Consider the following 18,278-nt stretch of genomic DNA (forward strand, 5'->3'; position numbering starts at 1 on the left):
AAACTCACTGCATCGAGTTGGATTCAACTCAGTGACCCCTTTTTGGGATGCTGAGGTGGTATCACTATGGAAGTAGATTGCCCAATCTTATAAACACACACACACACACACACACACTTCTTATAGCACATACAAATATGTATATAGAAATACTGTCTACCAAACTTATACATGGTCATGGTATATTCCCTGTATTCACCTGTAGATTAATATTTGTTATTACTGATAGTGTAGTATTGTGTATGTAAAAGTATTTACATTTGTTGTCTGTACCTCTTGTGCACCTCTCTGTGTCTTACTTTTCCTTAGTGTTATTGTGCTGGTCACTTGCTTTTTGTGTATTGCCTTTCCCGTCACCCAAATCAATACCTGTCTCTTACCTATCTAGAAATTTTCCCTCCTCTTCCTTCCCATCCTTCCATGTGAAAAACATGCAGTATCCCCTTGTTCTGTTCAAATGACAGCCTCCTGGTCTATGTACAGGTTCTTCATGAGCACAAGTGAGTGTTCTGGAATTCCCATTCTCAATGTTATCCAAAATTTGTTATGATCTGTAGAGTCAAATGCTTTTGCATAGTCAATAAAACACAAGTAAATATCTTTCTGGTACTCTTTGCTTTCACCCAAGATCCATCTGACATTAGCAATGATATTCCTTGTTCCACATCTTCTTCTGAATTCAGCTTGCATTTCTGGAAGTTCCCTGTCAATATACTGCTACAACTGTTTTTGAATTATCGTCAGCAAATTTTACTTGCTTGTGAGATTAATGATATTGTTAGAAAATATCCACATTCTGTGGAATCACCTTTCTTTGGAATGGGTACAAATATGGATCTCTTCCAGTCACATGGCCAGGTAGCTGTCTTCCAAATTTCTTGGCATAGACGAGTGAGTCCCTCCAGCACGGCATCCATTTACTGAAACATCTCAATTGGTACTCTGTCAATTCCTGGAGGCTTGTTTTTTGCCAGTTCTTTCAGTGCAGCTTTGACTTCTTCCTTCAATACCATTGGTTCTTGATCATATGCTACTTTCTGAAATAGATAAACATCAACCAGTTCTTTTGATACAGTGACTCTCTGCATTCTTTCCATCTTCTTTTGATGCTTGCTGCACCATTCAATATTTTGCCCATAGAATCCTTCAATATTGCAACTCAAGGCTTGAATTTTTTCTTCAGTTCTTTCAGCTTGAGAAAGCCGAGCATGTTCTTCCCTTTTGGTTTTCTAATTTAGATCTTTGCACATTTCATAATACTTTACTTTGTCTTCTCAAGCTGCCCTTTGAAATCTTCTGTTCAACTCTTTTATCGTGTCATTTCTTCCATCTGTGTTAGCTATTCTCCATTCAAGAGCAAATTGCAGAGACTCTTCCCACATCCATTTTGGTCTTTTCTTCCTATCCTGTCTTTTTAATGATCTTTTGCTTTCTTCAGAGATGATGTTCTTGGTGTCACACTACAATCTGTCTGTTTTTTGATCATGGGTGTTTAATGTCTCAAATCTGTTTTTCAGATGGTCTCTAAACTCAGGTGGGATATATTCAAGGTCATATTTTGGTTCTTGTGGACTTGTTTTAATTGTCTTCAGATTCAACTTGAACTTGCATATGAGCAATTGATGGTCTATTCCACAGTCAGCTCCTTGCCTTGTTTTGGCTGAAGATTTTGAACTTCTCCATCGCCTCTTTCCACAGTCATAGTCAATCTGATTCCCATGTATTCTATCTGGTGAGGTTCACGTGTATAGCCTCCATTTGTGTTGTTGATAAAAGGTATTTGCAATGAGTAAGTCGTTAGTCTTGCAAAATTCTATCATGCAAGTCCTGGTGTCATTTCTATCACCAAGACCATATTTTCCAACTACTGGTGATCCTTCTTTGTTTCCAACTTTTACATTCCAATCATCAGTAATAATCAATACATCTTGATTGCCTGTTTCATCAATTTCAGACTGCAGAAGTTGGTAAAAATCTTCAATTTATTCGTCTTTGGTGGTTGGTGCATAAATTTGAATAATAGTAGTATTAACTGATCTTCCTTGTAGACATATAGATATTATCTTATCACTGACAGCACTTACTTCAAGATAGATCTTGAAACATTCTTTGTGACAATGACTGTCACTCTATTACTCTTTGTCATTCCTGGTATAGTAGTTCATATTGTCTGATTCAAAATGACCAATAACAGTCCATTTCAGCTCACTAAAATGAACTGCCTAGGATATCAATCTTTATGCATTCCATTTCATTTTTTACATCTCCCAATTTTCCTATATTCATACTTTGTACATTCCACATTCCAATTATTAACGGATGTTTGCAGCTATTTCTTTCCATTTGGAGTCATGCTCCATCAGCAAATGGAGGTCCCGAAAGCTCTACTCCATTCATGTCATTAAGGTCAACTCTACTTTGAGGAAGCAGCTTTCCTCCAGTCATATTTTGAATGTCTTCTACCTGAGGGGCTCATCTTCTGGCACTATATCAGATGATGTTTCATAAAATTTTCCAGTAATGTATCAGACAGTGTTTCACTGCTATTAATAAAGTTTTTACTGGTCAATTCTTTCTGAAGTGGACAGCCTCCTCCGTCATCCCAATTTGTCTTAGTCTGGAAGCTCTGCTTAAACCTGTCAACCATGGGTGATCCTGCTAGTATTTGAAACACTGGTGGCATAGCCTCTAGCCTCACAGCAATATGCCACCACACTACGACAAACTGACAGACAAGTGGTGGTTAATTATAGTAGGGGGTTTAAACCAGGGATCTCCATTCTTCATTCAGGAAATACTTACCAGTTACCTAGTATATATAAAGTACAGTACTAGAAGCTTAGGGGATATGAAGACGTGAAAAATATTTTTGTTTTTAAGGAATTTATAGTCTAGTTGAGGAGAAAAGAAAGATGTATGAGTACCACATGAGCACAAGTAAAGTGTTATAGGAGCACAGGGAGCACAAAGGAGAGGGAAATAATCTTGGGCTACGATAATTTAAGAAGGTTGCACAAAGGAGTTGGAACATGCACTGGACATTGACAGATGGGTAGTATTTCTACAGGTAAAGATCTCCAGAAAGAGGCAATTCAAGCAGAGTGAATGCCAGGAGTAAAAGAAGGTGGAAAAACAAGGGACACAGTGGGCAGGGCAGTCAGTTGAGTGTAGCTGAAGGGTACTCTTAAGGTAACAACAAGGAGCAATAATATTCTGTTTGGCTCTGAGGGTTACACTTGCTATATACAGAAGGTACAGAAACCTAGGTGAAGAGTTGGTTCTCAGGGCTGCCTGCATGTGAAGGTGCTATTCTGGACTGCTGTTTGGGTCATTTGTCTTAGACTAGGAGAAAATGTGGAGCCCTGGTGGTACAATGATTAAGCACCTGGCTGCTAACTGAAAGGTTGCAAGTTTGAACCCACCCAGCAGCTCTCTGGGACAAAGACCTGGCAATATGTTCCCATAAAGATTATAGTCTAGAAATTATATGGGGGCCGTTCTACTGTGTCACATGGGGACAATGTGAGTTGAAAATTGACTCAATGGCACCTAACAACAACAAGGAGGAAATGCAGATATTGTCTAGGAACAAGGCACCTGGTCAGAATATATGACCTACATTCAAGACTTGACAATGAAACTTTTACTAGACTTTGGATTCCTGAGCATCAGTTGTTATATAAATTAGAAGTGGTTGAAAACGAGAAAAACAGGCAGGAGTCTTCTCTGCATAGTGCCGCCTACACCTTCCCCAAGGTGGTCCTATTAGCAACCTTCAAACCCTGAGGACCTTGGGCTGGTGGCCAAGCCACTGTCCAGAAAGCCTAGACAACCTACCACTACTGGCAGAGACAAACAAGTCAAGAAAATGAGAAACTCCCTTCTGGACAAATTTATGCTTCTACTCTGCCACTCAGTCCAGACATAATAGTAGCAGGGTAATCAAGCCTCCCTGAATTGTAATTTAATTATCTTTCCCAAATTTACCACATGTAATTTAAACTAAATGACCCCCAAATAATGGAAAAAAGTTCACCTGGGTTGCAGGATATATGATCTTATCACCTAGAGCTAACTTGCAGGACTGGGAAATCTCTAAAGGTCTTCCTAGTCACTAGCCCAGTGTGGGCTGCCTATAGCTTTACCTCAATCTTTTCAGCAAAAAAACAAAAACAAAAACAAACCCAGCAGCAGTGACATGTGCACCATTACTGTTTTCCCAGACAGAAATCTTACTAGACCTTCCAGGAATGATTATGCTTCCTCTAAAACAGCAACTGACTCTGGGCCTTTTCTTTGTAATGTCTCTCATATAAGCAAGGTATAGTTTCTTAGGGAGCCATGGCTTCCTCACCAAACCTCTTCATGTCAATTCAGGAAAATGACACTATCACTGGATTCTGAGGTGGGAGTAAAGAGTTGCTCCTTAGTCTTTCCACTCAGGAGGACAGGGAGAATTTGATAATTATAGCAAATAAGAAAGACCTGGCACATCTTCTTTGGAAGGTTTGAAGCAAGAGGAGACAGAGATTGGAAGCTACAAAGCCTCAAGAGCTACTTGGGAACAAGGTGATTAAAAGGATAAAGGTAAGTGTAGTTCTGTTTTCCAAAAGAGAAAAGAGGTGACATCTGTCAGTCTAGTGCAGGAATCTGAATAGTACATGCAATGTCAGGAGTGCAATGAGAAAGAAGTCTGGAATGCTACAGTCTATTCATCTGTAAAAAAGCAGGAGCTGGGCTACATGATTCCTTAAAGGCCCATCTTACTCTAACACTCCAGGACTCAGGGTTGGAGTCAGATCATGAGGAATCTTGAAAACCACACAATGAAGTTCAAAGCTCTAGGGGTTTCTCTTAACTTAGGCAGCTGCTGGCTGCAGAGGCTGACAAAACCAAGGTCAACAAGTAAAATGGCACAGTCCCAAGACTATTAAGCAACATGGCAGCCACTACTTCGAGTCCAGAAACAGTCTCAAGATCGGCAGACAACATGGTAGGCACTGAGATGAAGACTTGGCCAAATACAAGATTCAGATGTGCCCAAAAGCTCAAGATCTTTCTCAAAGTGTCTTCTTATACACTGGAAGCAGACCACATGCCTAAGGGAGCTACTCAGCTGCTTACAGCAGATTCCACCATGGAGATGATTGCCAGTCTCATCATGGGGAATAAGCACACCCGGTTGCCTACTCACTCAAAACCAGGCCCTGCCAAATTGACACATAACCTTAACTACCCCAAGGAGCATTCAAAACTTTGAATAGAAAAGATATTCTTAAGATACTCTTTAAGAAGACAACTCTGGTAACATGCCACCTCTGTGAAATGGGAGAAGGTGATGATAACAACAACAACATAGTAGTTAACATCTATGTGCCAAGCACTACTCTAAGTACTTTATATTTACTAACTCATTTATAAACCTATGAGGCAGCTCCTGGACAGAAATCAACAAATACCAGAGCTATCGTTAACCTCAGGCTGATTCAGTCTAGTGATTTTCAAAACTGTTTTATGAATCTGCTTCACATTCTGCAGGAAGACAAGCGTGCTCAACCCCACCTTCCATTCTCAGCGTTAATCAGTTTAAAATATTAGGCTTCTGTATAAGATTTATCTTAAGTTTCCTTTTTAAAAAGTGTAAGTAACTATCGATGTGGTAATATCCTTCCTTATTTCTAAAACCTATGCATGTGAATGAAAATCTTATGGATAATAAAACAAAACAAAAAATCTTATGGATAATAACAGAACATTGTCCAATATAGTGCTGGAAGATGAGCCCCTCAGGTTTGAAGATACTCAAACTCATGGCACAGGACTGGGCAACATTTTGTTCTGTTATACATAAGGTTGCCATGAGTGGGAGCTGACTTGATGACAACTAACAATAACCACAATGTTCTTGAGGTCCTTGCAAAGGAAGAAACTCATTAAAGATCATTCAAGTCTTCTCATTCCATGCTCAAGCTGTCCATAAACCAAGATTTTAAGATATTCTAAAGTGTCCCAAATGTGAAAGATTCTCTACAACTTGTAGAGATGCTCTCCTTCAAAACTGTTGTTAGTTGCTGTTGAGTTGGCTCTGACTCATAGTATATATAACAGGAAGAAACACTGTCGGGTCCTGTGCCATCCCTACATATTTTTTTTAATTAAAAAACATAGTGTGTGACTCAAACATCCCCTCCTCCTAGACCTCTATCTTCTTCAAGGATTCTCTGGGACACTGAGAAGGGAAAGGTGAACCTCAGGCTAGTGGCTAAATGCTGTGGCCATTTCCATGAAGTATATACTTATCAAGGTAAGAGAAAACAGCTCCTTCTAGGACCACATTGTTGTAAGAAAACAAATAATACAGAAAAAAAAAAAAAAAAACCCATCGTCATCAAATCAATTCCAACTCAGAGACCTTATAGAACAGAGTAGAACTGCCCCACAGGGTTTCCAATTATGTCAATTTTTATGGAAGCAGACCACCCAACTTTCTCCCATGGAGTGGCTGGTGGATTCGAACCAGTGACCTTTTGGTTAACAGTCAAATGCCTTAACCACTGAACCATCAGAGCTCCTAAAAGTATAAGGGCTTTAGAAATTCTTTATTTTTTTTGCAGTGTTCCCTCCCCTCCCTAAATATTCTTTGACAGTCCATTTCATTGAGGAAAATCAAAGGGCCTAAGTGCTATTCCCTCCTTTCCTTTCCCCTTCCTTTTTGCTTTCCCAAGGTGAGCCAATTCCTAGGCTAGACTGGTCTTAAAGCCCCTTGGGAGTGCTTGAAGCCTTGCCTCAAATATAAAGAGAAACATACCCTTCCTCCACGGTGACTGAGTTCATGAGAAGGCAATTGGTGACAGACACTCTATCTCTTATGACACAGGATGAACCAATGACCGAGCGCTTAATGGATGACTTCTCTCCAATCTGTGTATCTGACCCAATGAGGCTGTCAACTCCAACCTGCAAAAGACAAATATAAAACCTGATACATTCACCTCAATGAACTGGAAACCAACCCCCAGATCTCTTGACTTGTAGCCTAATGGGATCTTTCCCTAGAGACACTTCAGTTAAGAGGGACCATCAATATTTCTCAGGGCCATAAGGTCATACAATACCTTTGAGATCAACTCAAATCTATATTGAAGCATAGGCATTCCCTTGCCAAGAAAACAAAACAACAGACACATATGCACACACTTATGTACTCATTGTTGGCAAAGAATACTGAAAATACCATGGGCTGCCAGAAGAATGAACAAATCTGCCCTGGAAGAAGTGCAGCTGGAATGTTCCTTGGAAGTGAAAATGGCCAGACTTCATCTTACCTACTTTGGTCATGTTGTCAGATGGGACCAGTTCCTGGAGAGGGATATCATGCTTGATAAAGTGTAGGGTCAGCAAAAAAGGGGAAGACCCTCAACAAGATGGATTGACACAGTGGCTGCAATGATGGGCTTGAGCACAGTGAGGCTTGTGAGGATGGTGCATGCATGTTTCGTTCTGTTGTACATAGGATTGGTGTGAGTTGGAGTCAACTTGATGGTACCCAACAGCAACATGTACTTGTGTGCAGAGATGGGCATACAGTCCCTCAGCAACTGCTCTCTTGAAGCCACTACTCAGATCAGGGTAGGAATAGGGACAGAGACTGAAAGCTCCCGAGTTTAAATCTCGAGACTATAATGAACTCTTCCTTACATGATTTGTGTGGCTGGGGGCAGCACCTATCCAAGCAGACTTTTTTTTTTCTTTTTAAAATTTTTATTGTGATTTGGGTGAAAGTTTACAGAGCAAATTCACTTTCCATACAGCAGCTCATACACACTTTATCACATGACATTGACTGCAATTTCCCATAATGCAACAGCTCCCCTCACAAATCCTCCCCATAGTTACCTCTTCCCTCCCATGCACTCCTGCCCCCGAGCTGTCTCCCAAGCTGTCTCCCTGTGTATACACAGCTCTTCTATTCTCCCACAATTGATTGCTCCAAGGAGTGTATCTACCTGATGTAAATGTTCAGCTCATATGCCTGTCTTTTGTTTAGCTGGAAGTCACAGAAGTGGGTTCAATTCCAGACCTGAAGGGCAGCTAGGGGCCATAGTTTCAGTGGTTCCATCAGGATCTATCAGACCAGTAAACCTGGTCCCCCCCCCCCTTTTTTAAATGATTTTGAGTTTTATTCCACACTGCTCTCCCACTCTATTCAGAATCTCCTATATAGATTTCTCCCTCCTAGTGGTTGACAGTGGTAGCTGGGCACCATCAAGTTCTTCTGGTCTCATAGTCATATAGTCTGAGGATCGTATGGTGTACCAGTCCACTGGACAAATTGTTTCCATGTGTCTTTGGTTTTCTTCATTCTTCTTTGCTCTGGATGAGAGAGACCCATCGTTGCATCTAGATGGGCACTTGCAAGCTTTTAAGATCCCAGTTGCTAATCGCCAAAGTAGAATTGTGGAACAATGTTTTTGTGTAGTATGTTATGCCAGTTGAGCTTGATATCCCCTGAGACTATTGTCCAAAGCCCACAAGTCTAACTACCCATACCCTCTAAGTAGCTGGCTGTGGCCAAGAAGTGACTACAATCTTGTTCCTTGTCAGCTCTACTATATACCTGGAAATTCTACCAGAACATACAAATGCACTTGTAGAAACACTGTTAGCCAACCCTATATATGGTCATGGGCACAACACCCCCTGCATAGACATACCTAATATTTCAGCCTGTCCATTCATTTATCCATCTGTAGATCAATGTTTGCCTTCACTGACAATGCAGTACTGTATGTACAAGAAGGTTCATCTTTGTGGTCTGTACCTCCCATGTACCTCTCTACGTCTTCCTCTTTCTCAATGCCACCATGTTGATCACTCACATTTGGTACACTGCCCTTCTCTTCACCCAAATCAATACTTGTCTCTACCTGTCTAACAGTGTTCCCTCCTCTCCCTCCCACCCCTGGTAACCAACAAAGAAAATTTCCTTCCATATATAAACCTTTCCTTAACTTTTTACAATAACAGACTAATACAATATTTGTCCTTCTGTGACTGACTTATTTCACTCAGCATAATGTCCTCCAAGTTCATCCACATTATGCAGTGTTTTGCAGATTCTATGTTATTCTTTAGGTTTGCATTGTATTCCACTGTGCGTATGCACCATAGTTTGGTTATCTATTCTTCTGTTGATGGATGCCTAGGTTGTTTCCATCTTTTTGCTGTTGTAAATAGTGCCCAACCAGACTTCTTGAGTGCTTAGGCTATAAAAGGTGAGAGTCTGTAACCAGAACTCAGCGAAGATGTCCCTTTGGAGACTAGGAATGCCTGACCCCAACCATGGTATTTTTAATTATCTCATATGCATGTAAAAACTAGACAATAAATACAGAGGACCAAAGAATAATTGATTTATTTGAATTATGGTCTTGGTGAAGAATATTAAATATACCACAGGCTGCCAGAAGAATGAACAAATCTATGTTGGATGAAGTACAGCTGGAACGTTCCTTAGAAGTGAAGATGGTGAGACTTTGCCCTTTATATATCATATTGTCAGGATGGACCAGTCTCTGGAGAAGGGTATCATACTTGGGAAAGCAGAGGGTCAGCAAAAAAGAGCATGATCCTCAATGAGATGGACTGACACAGTGACTGTAACAATGGGCTCAAACACAGAAACAATTGTGAGGATGGCACAGAACCAGACAACATTCTGTTGCATACAGGTTTCTGTGCATTGGAACTGACTTAACATCACCTAACAACAACAACAACAACAACAAAGATGTTCAAGACTTGAGAGTTCCAGTCCAGCTTTTCAAGGACAAGTAATGCCTCTGGAGACTGTCCCATGCCTGCCCTGCCCACATTAGTACTTACCAGATGTTTGCTGACAATCTGGGCTGAGGAATGGATCAACGATTCTTCTGGACAAAGAACAGGCAGCAATTTGGGCACCTTGAGGAAAGAAGATTGGTCACAAAACCAAGACCAGAAAAACACCTAAAAGCCCCTTGGGTAGAACTCAATGGCTATCAGGAGGCATGATGTTTGGAGTTGTCAGGCACAGCTCTCTCTCTGGGTGAGATAGAGGAGGAGCTTGCTTAATTTTCCCTAGAACTGGGATTATTCCAGCTTTTTCCAAGTTGCTTTATCTCTAGTTTACTAGCTTAGAGTCCTCTTCCCCAAAAGTACTGCCAAGTGCCTCAGCTGGGAGAGGGTAGGACAAGCCTCTGAGATACCCAGACAGTACTTCTTGGGAGAGATGTACTCTGAGGCACTAAAGAATCAAAACACCTGGTTATAATCCCTTTTAGGAAAGGGGTTGTCTTTGTTATGTTAATCAGGCAGGATTAGTGTAGGCTTTATCTTGAGTCAATCTCTTTTTTCCTTCCAACTTTGTACTGTGATTTTTTACACAGGTGAAATTTTACAAAGCAGAATTGTTTTACATGCAACAGTTCATACAGTTCTGTGAGACTGGTTACATTCCCTGTAGTGTAACATCTCTCTTCCCACTTCCTCCCTGTTTACCTTTCTCAGTGTCCTTCTTGCCTATGCATTCCTACCTCCCTGACTTTCTCCTGGTGCAAAAGCTGCCCTTCTGATCTCCCATGGTGGATTGTTTTAAGGAGTGCATCCTCTTGGTGTAGCTGGCTGGCTTGTAGGCCTGTCTATTGTTTGGCAGAGAGTTAATGGATTACCTTTCTTTGGAATGGGCACAAATATGGATCTCTCCCAGTAGTTGGCCAGGTAGTTGTCTTCCAAATGTCTTCACATAAATGACATCAGCAATTATATTCCTCATTCCACAGCCTCTTCTGACATCAGCTTGAATTTCTGGAAGTACCCTGTCAATAATGCTGCAACCATTTTTGAGTTATCTTCAGCAAAATTTAACTTGCATATGATATTAATATTGTTTGGTAACTGCCACATTCTGTTGAATCTCCTTTCTTTGGAATGGGCACAAATATCGATCTCTTCAGCTGGCCAGTTAGTTGTCTTCCAAATTTCTTGGCATAAATGAGTAAGCATCTCCAGTGCTGGATCTGTTTGTTGAAACACCTTAAAGGATATTCTGTCAATTCCTGGAGGCTTTTTTTTTTTTTTTTTTGCCAATTCCTTCAGTACCATTAGTTCTTGACCATATGCTACCTCCTGAAATAGTGGAACATCAACCAGTTCTTTTTTTGTACAGTGACTCCTGTGTATTCCTTCCATCTTCTTTTGATGATTCCTGCATTGTTCAGTATTTTGCCCACAGAATCTTTCAATATTGCAACTCAAGGCTTGGATTTTTTCTTCAGTTCTTTTAGCTAGAGAAACACCAAGTGTGTTCTTCCTCTTTGATTTTTCCAATTCCAGGTCTTTGTACATTTCATTATAATACTCTGTCTTCTCAAGTTGCCCTTTGCAATCTGTTCAGTTCATCATCATTTCTTCCTTTCATTTTAGCCTTGAGTCAATTTCTTTTGAGCTATAAAAGAGATTAAACAAGCAAGCTAGGAAGTAGAGTTGGGGGAAGAGACATGCTAAGCCACATGAAGACTGCCCAGGAGAGGAAGCTCACAAGAGAAAAGGACCTTCCTCTAGAGCTGACAGAGAAAGCCTTCCCCTAAAGCTGGCACCCCAAATTCAGACTTCTAGGCTCCTAAACTGTGAGAATATAAATTTTTTTGTTAAAGCCATGCACTTGTGATATTCCTATTATAGCAGTATTAGATAACTAAGACAAAATTTGGTACCAGGAGTGGGATACTGCTCTAACAGACATGTAAAATGTGGAAGTGTTTTTGGAACGGGGTAATGTGTAAAGGCTGAAAGAGTTTTAAGATACCTAACAGTAAAGCCTACCACTCATCTTTGTTTGTGGTACTGTGGTGGCTTGCATGTTGCTGTTAAGACTGGAGGTTATGCCACCAGTATTTTAAATACCAGCAGGGTCATACATGGTGGACAGGTTTCAGTGGACCTTCCATACTAAGAAAACTGGGAAGAAGGATGGGGTTATTCACTTCTGGAAAAACTGGCCACTGAAAACCTTATGAAGAGTGGTGAAACACTGATATAGTGCTAAAAGATGAGCCCTTAAAGTTGGAAGGCACTCAAAATACAAAAAATTGCAAACATTCATTAATAATTGAAACATGGAATGAGGGATTTCATTTTACTTCGATCCACATCAACACCCATGGAAGCAGCAGTCAAGAAATCAGACATTGAATTATACTGGGCAAATCTGTTGCAAAAGACCTCTTTAAAGTGTCATGGAACAAAGATGTCACTTTGAAGGCTATAGTGCACTTAACCCAAGCCACAGTATTTTCAGTCACCTCATATGCATGTGAAATCTGGACAATAAATAAGGAAGACCAAAGAAGAGTTGATGCCTTTGAATTGTGCTGCTGTCAAAGAATACTGAAAATACCATGGATTGCCAGAAGAAAGAACAAATCTGTCCTGGAAGAAGTGTAGCTGGAATGCTCCTTAGAAGTGAGAATGGCCAGACTTTGTCTTACCTACTTTGGTCATGTTGTCAGAGGGACCAGTCCCTGGAGAAGGATGTCATGTTTGGTAAGATAAAGAGTTAGTGTAGAAGGGGAAAACCCTCAACAGGATGGATTGACACAGTGGCTGCAATAATAGACTCAAGTATAGGAAGCACTGTGAGGATGGCACAGGACCAGGTAGTGTTTTGTTTGTTGTACACAGGGTTGCTCTCAGTTGGAGCTACCCTGACAGCACCTAACAACACCAATAACAATAGTAAAAGCCTAGATTGCCTTGAAGAGGCTGCTGGTAGAATTATGGATCTAAAGGTAATTCAGGGAGTGTTCAGAAGGAAGTGAGGAGAGCTACAGAGAAAGTTTCTATTGTCTAAAGAGAATACATATGGTGCTAGCAACAGAATGTCGCTAGAAATGTAGACATTAAATGTGATTCTGGTGAGGCTTTAAAAGAAAATGCTGAACATGTGACTGGATAATGGAGGAAAGGTGATGTTTTTATGCAGTGGCAAAGATCCTCTCTGAATTATGTTAAAATGTTTGGTGGAAGTTAAAACTTGTAAATGATGAACTTGGATATTTGGCTGATGAGATTTCTAAGAAAGATTGTAAAGGGGCTAAATGGTTTCTCCTTGCCGCTTATAGTAAAATGTGAAAGGAATGAGATGGACTTAAAAATGAATTGTGAAGAATGAAAACAGAACTTAAAGATTTGGAAAATTCTGTTGTACAAATTAAGCACATGTATCCTAGAATGTTCACCAAGGATGTGGTTACACACTTTTGTTAAAGAGATTAAACTATGACCAATAAATCTAACTAACTACCACAGTAGAAAGACCATCAGCTTAGATTGAAAGGGTCAGAGACAGGACAAAAAGAAACTCTTTGTTTCTTTGAATTTTACAGGCAGGAAACAGGCCAAAGGAGCAACATCTGTTGTTCTTCAAGAAAAGAAAAGGACCATCCCTGGTGCAGCTCAGAGATCAGCAGAACTGCTGGAAGGCTTATGGGAAGCAAAGCCTTCTTGGTTTCAAAGGGTGGGGCCATGTTCTTCTGGATCTGAAAGGTTGGGGAGCTGCTGTTAAGGTGTGTCAAGGGGATAGGGCTGTCCCCAAAGCTCAGAAGGTGGGGTTGCCCTGCACAATGAGCAGAAGAATGGCATCTGCTAGGGCTGACAGGGTGGGGTTGCCACTCAGAATGGACTAGAATGGGGTCACCCAAAGCCAAGGGAGCAGAGTTGTCATCCCAGTGGGCCTGGATGGCAAAGTTGAAGCCCAGGACCTAGAGGCCTCCACTCAGAATGCAGAGTCTGGAGGGTGGGGCCGTTGCCCAAATGTTCTAAGTATAGAGGATTGTTTTCAAGCCTTGAGAGCTAATGTAAATCATTCTGTTGGGTCTTGGATTTGCTTGGTGCCTGTTATCCTTTTTTTTCCCCTCTAATTTCTCCCATTTGCAATGGAAATGTCTCTGCCTTGTATCTGTTCTACTACAGTACTTTAGAAATGGATAACTTGTAGTCTAGATATCACAGGTTCACAGATGAAGAGGAATTTTGCCCCAGGATAGAATATGCCTAAAGTCTCACTTATATCTGATTTAAATGATTCAGATGAGATTTTGGAGTTGGAGTTGATTTAAGACTCTAGGGATGACCTGATGGGGTGAATGTGCTTTATACATAGCATGGACATGACTTTTTGGGGGCCAAAGTGACAACTACATATCAAATTAAGGAAGTTGCCTAAGTTGGGGCTTTTACTCAGGTAGAAATCATAGCTAGTCTCATGTTTACCATGACTGCCCTACACAAACATAGGTGATTTATCTACCAGTCTCTAGCTAACCAATAAGCCCAGTCTGTTTTACGATTTTGAGTTTATTCCACATTTTTCTCCCACGCTATCCTATCCAAGACCTCCTATTACGATCCTTTTCAGGGGGTTAGCACTTGTTCTGGTTACCTAGTACCGGTCTGACAAGAATATACCACAAATAGGATGGCTTGAAGAAACAGGTGTTTATTCTGTTAAGTTTGGAGGCTCTAAGTCCGAGTTCCAAGTGCCAGGCTCTAGGGGCTGGGTGAAAGCCCCTCAACCTTGGCTTCAGCTCCGCCTTCTGCTTCTGCCCCACTGAAGCTGGAAGCTTTTCTTCACTCAGCTGCTGGCTACTGAGGTTGACAAGCTCAAGGTTGACAAGTAAAAGGGCACAGTCTCGATGTTACCAAACAACATGGCAGGCCATTAATTCAAATCTATTGAAAGTCCCAAGGTCAGCAAAGCATGGCAGGGTTCAAGGGTGCCATAAGCTGCTGCTTATATATGGGAAGCAGACCATATCCCTAACGTAGCTACTCAGCTGCTAGTGGTAGATCCCACCATGGAGCTGGTTGCCAGTCTCATCATGGGGAATAACTACCACCAGCTTCCCAGCCACTCAACCAGGCCCAGCCAAGTTGACACACAAACAACCACCACAGCATTTTACCTTCTATTTCATCTGATCTCAGGGGCACGGAGGCTAGGGTTCATGTGGTCCATTAGTCCTTTGGACTAACTGTTTCCTTGCATCTGATTTTCTTCACTCTGTGATTTATCATACTCTCTTTGGCTTGGGTTGCCTTGGCTTATAACCAATCCAGGTTGAGGCCAGCTTGAGGTCTGAGTTTTCTTCTCCACCTCAGGGCTGAAGATTCCTGAGCCAGGCTTTTTTTTTTAGGGTATCTATCCCAATTTTCACCCATTTCTTTTATCACTACTCCTTCTCCCCTCCCCTAGCCTGTACATGCAATGACAATTTTTAGAGTTCTATCAGGCATAGTGTCAACAGCTAATCCTTTCATTATCTCATCTCTGTTATCTTTTATTTTTTTTTTAATTTAAACTTTTCATTGTGGTTTGGGCTAAAGTTTACAGAGCAAACTGGTTTTTCATTAAACAATTCACATACATTTTGTGACACTGATTGCAATCCTGACAATGTACAGCTCTGTTCCCACTTCCTCCCTGTGTTAGTACTGTTTCCATTCATCCTTCTTTCTCCCTTCCTGCCTTCTAAGCTTTATCCCTGGCCACATGCTGACATTTTGATTTTGTATAGTTGATTTTTCTAAGGAGTATATACCTTTCTGGTGTTACACTATTCACCTTATAGGCCTATCATTTTGGCTGAAAGTTGAACCACGGGGTTGAGTTCAGTTCCAGACCAGAATAGTGTCTAAGGTTCTACTGGTCTCTATCCAACCAGTAAGCCTGGTCTTTTTTTAAGATTTTGAGTTTGTTCCACACTCTTCTCCGACTCTATCTAGGACCTCCTATTATGATCCTTTTTTAGAGTGGTTAGCAGTGGTAGCAGGCACTATGTCCGTCCTTCATCTGGTCTCAGGGGCATGGAGGCTGAGGTTCACGTGGTCCGTTAGTCTTTGGACCAATTGTTTCCTTGCATCCTATTTTCTTCATTCTTCTTTGCTCCATACAAGGGAGAGATCAATACTTGCACCTTAGATGGCCACTTACAGATTTTTAAGACCCTAGTTGTTACTTACCAAAGTGGGATGTAAAATATTATCCTTGTGGACTACATTATACCAATTGACCTTAGTGTCTCCTAAGACTATGGTCCTGAGCCCCAAGCCCAGTGACACCCTTAAGGTGTTTGATTATGGCTAAGAAGTTTTCATAAATTTGCTTCTTGTATGCTCTACTATACCCATGGATATATTTGCAGCATATGTAAATACATATGTAGAAATATCCTCTGTCAAACATACATATTCGTGGGTACAGTCCCATTCATCTTCCCACCTCTGTTCAGCTTGTGTGTCTATGTTTACACTAGTAGATTATTGTTATTACTATTTTTGCAGGATTGTGTATATAACAGTATTTACCTTTGTGGCCTTTAACTTTTGTGCTCCTCCCAGTGTCTGTTATCCTTGAATGGCATCCCAATGTAGTTCCTTAGTAATGTATCTTCTCATATTCTCATCTCAGCCCTTTACTGCTCTGTGTTTCCTTTTCCTGGCATCATCATCCTCATTTACAAACCCTTCCTCTTGCAGCCACTACATGATAGAAAGCTTCCTGATATCCTCAGCCTCTTCACTGTTCCCCTTTTCATCCACTGCCTTCACTAAAATTTGTCTTTTAGGCCAGCGCATCCCCTGAAAATCTCTTCAATGAAGTGTACTCTCTTCCACATTTCATAACCTTCAGGGTTTAAAAGAGGTAAGGCTAGCAAGATTCCTCCTCTCTAATGTTTGCAGACAATCATTTCTTTCGTACAGACATTCCTTCTTTGAGGCTTTGCCATCTAACTACTCTATACTCTATTTCTCTTTGTTGATGTTATTACTGATTTAGTTATTCTTCCTCTTTCACCAAAAACTATAGATTTTACCTTCTGTTTTTTCTCTTTTTATCCTCTCCTCTCCACTTCCAAAACCAAACAGCCACTATCTTTTCTCTCCTGGATTGTTGAGACAGCCTTTTAATTAGTCTCTCTGCTTTAAAACCCTTCAAGGACTCTTTTAACTGTAGGATAAAAATCAGTGATCTCCTTAGAATGGCATACAATACCCTTTGTGATCTGGCCCACATTATTTTCTTCATTCTCCTCTATCCTGTCAGCCTCCTCCTCTCTGTGCTTCAGTCACATAAAATTTTCTCCAGTTTTTAGAATGACCCATGCTATCTCTTTGTCCATGCTATTCTCCTGTTCCAGAACATTTTCTTTCCCCTTTCTGGCCTAGCTAGCTCCTACTTATCCTTCAAAACTCTGTTTGATTTCACCTTAATAGCATATCCTCCTCTGTATGTCTATGTGTATGTCATCACAGTAATTATTATACAGCATTTATTGGTTGGTCTATCAAGTAAGTACTCAGATATCCCTATGTTGAGCATAATATGAGAAAGCTGCTAAACTCAGAAGCCCAGGGTTAGCATTCCTGGAGATCAAAACCTTCCCTTGGAGCCAGTGAGGCCCTGCCCTCTATGGACCAGATCCTTCCCTGCCACCTGCCGCCACCCCTTTTGCTACAATGGTCTCCCCCTTGATACACCAAGCTTTGTTTAACCATGAGAATGAGAGGAATTCTGAACAAGTCTCTGTATACCCAGTGAAGAAGAGAAAAGGCTCAGTCTGTTCCTGGGGCAGAAGTTCCAAAGATTGCTCTTCTAAACCCATCCTCTCACCTGTCTGTTTGCTTCCATGTAGAGTCCCAGGGTGCTTACTCGGGAGCAGAGGCCCTCCTTCATGATGTGGACATAACAGCGCACTTGTGATCTAGACAAGTCTTCACACCTGTCTCCTCGACAGGCATCCCAGTAGGCATCATAGGGAGCAAAGGTTGGTGTATTGGCTTCTTTTATAAAACTGTATATATCTTCAGAACAAACACCCAAACCATGCAAATGAGTTTGAAAGATGAAAGAGGGCCTATTTACTCAGTTAAGAAGAGAGTACAGCCCATACTTCTCCCCATGGCACTCACCTACAGTATGAAATCCACTAAAACCCAAAAGATTAAGTCAAATTAAAAAAGGTAATGTGCTTTCCTGTGTGTTTAAAATATCTTATGATAAAAAATATCCTAAGAAAAGAGTTCCTGATGGCAAGTTTGACCAACAGTCAAGTACTATTAGGGAAAATAAAATAGATGACTTTTGTAAAGTCATGAAATAACACAAGCAAGTGTCAAAGCTTTAGTGGCCAGTTATGTTGACTTTGTGTTAAACAAAAACAACCAAACTCACTGCTGTC

The 18,278-nt window shown here is 40.9% G+C and overlaps 1 protein-coding gene across 1 annotated transcript in view; it reads right to left on the minus strand.

Annotated features, from left to right (window-relative positions):
- Window positions 1–18,278, minus strand: part of EIF2B3 (eukaryotic translation initiation factor 2B subunit gamma) — a 216,440-nt gene that overhangs the window by 32,974 nt on the left and 165,188 nt on the right. The window contains exons 7-9 of the mRNA XM_007953096.2: window positions 17,711–17,901; window positions 9,886–9,963; window positions 6,809–6,957 (exon numbers count right to left, since the gene is read on the minus strand). Coding sequence (XP_007951287.1) covers window positions 6,809–6,957; window positions 9,886–9,963; window positions 17,711–17,901 — 418 coding nt within the window. The remainder of the gene's footprint in view (window positions 1–6,808; window positions 6,958–9,885; window positions 9,964–17,710; window positions 17,902–18,278) is intronic.

This window comes from Orycteropus afer, unplaced genomic scaffold, assembly GCF_000298275.1.
Source record: "Orycteropus afer afer isolate SDZICR_OR568_19922 unplaced genomic scaffold, OryAfe1.0 scaffold00370, whole genome shotgun sequence".
Classification (NCBI taxonomy): Eukaryota; Metazoa; Chordata; class Mammalia; order Tubulidentata; family Orycteropodidae; genus Orycteropus; species Orycteropus afer.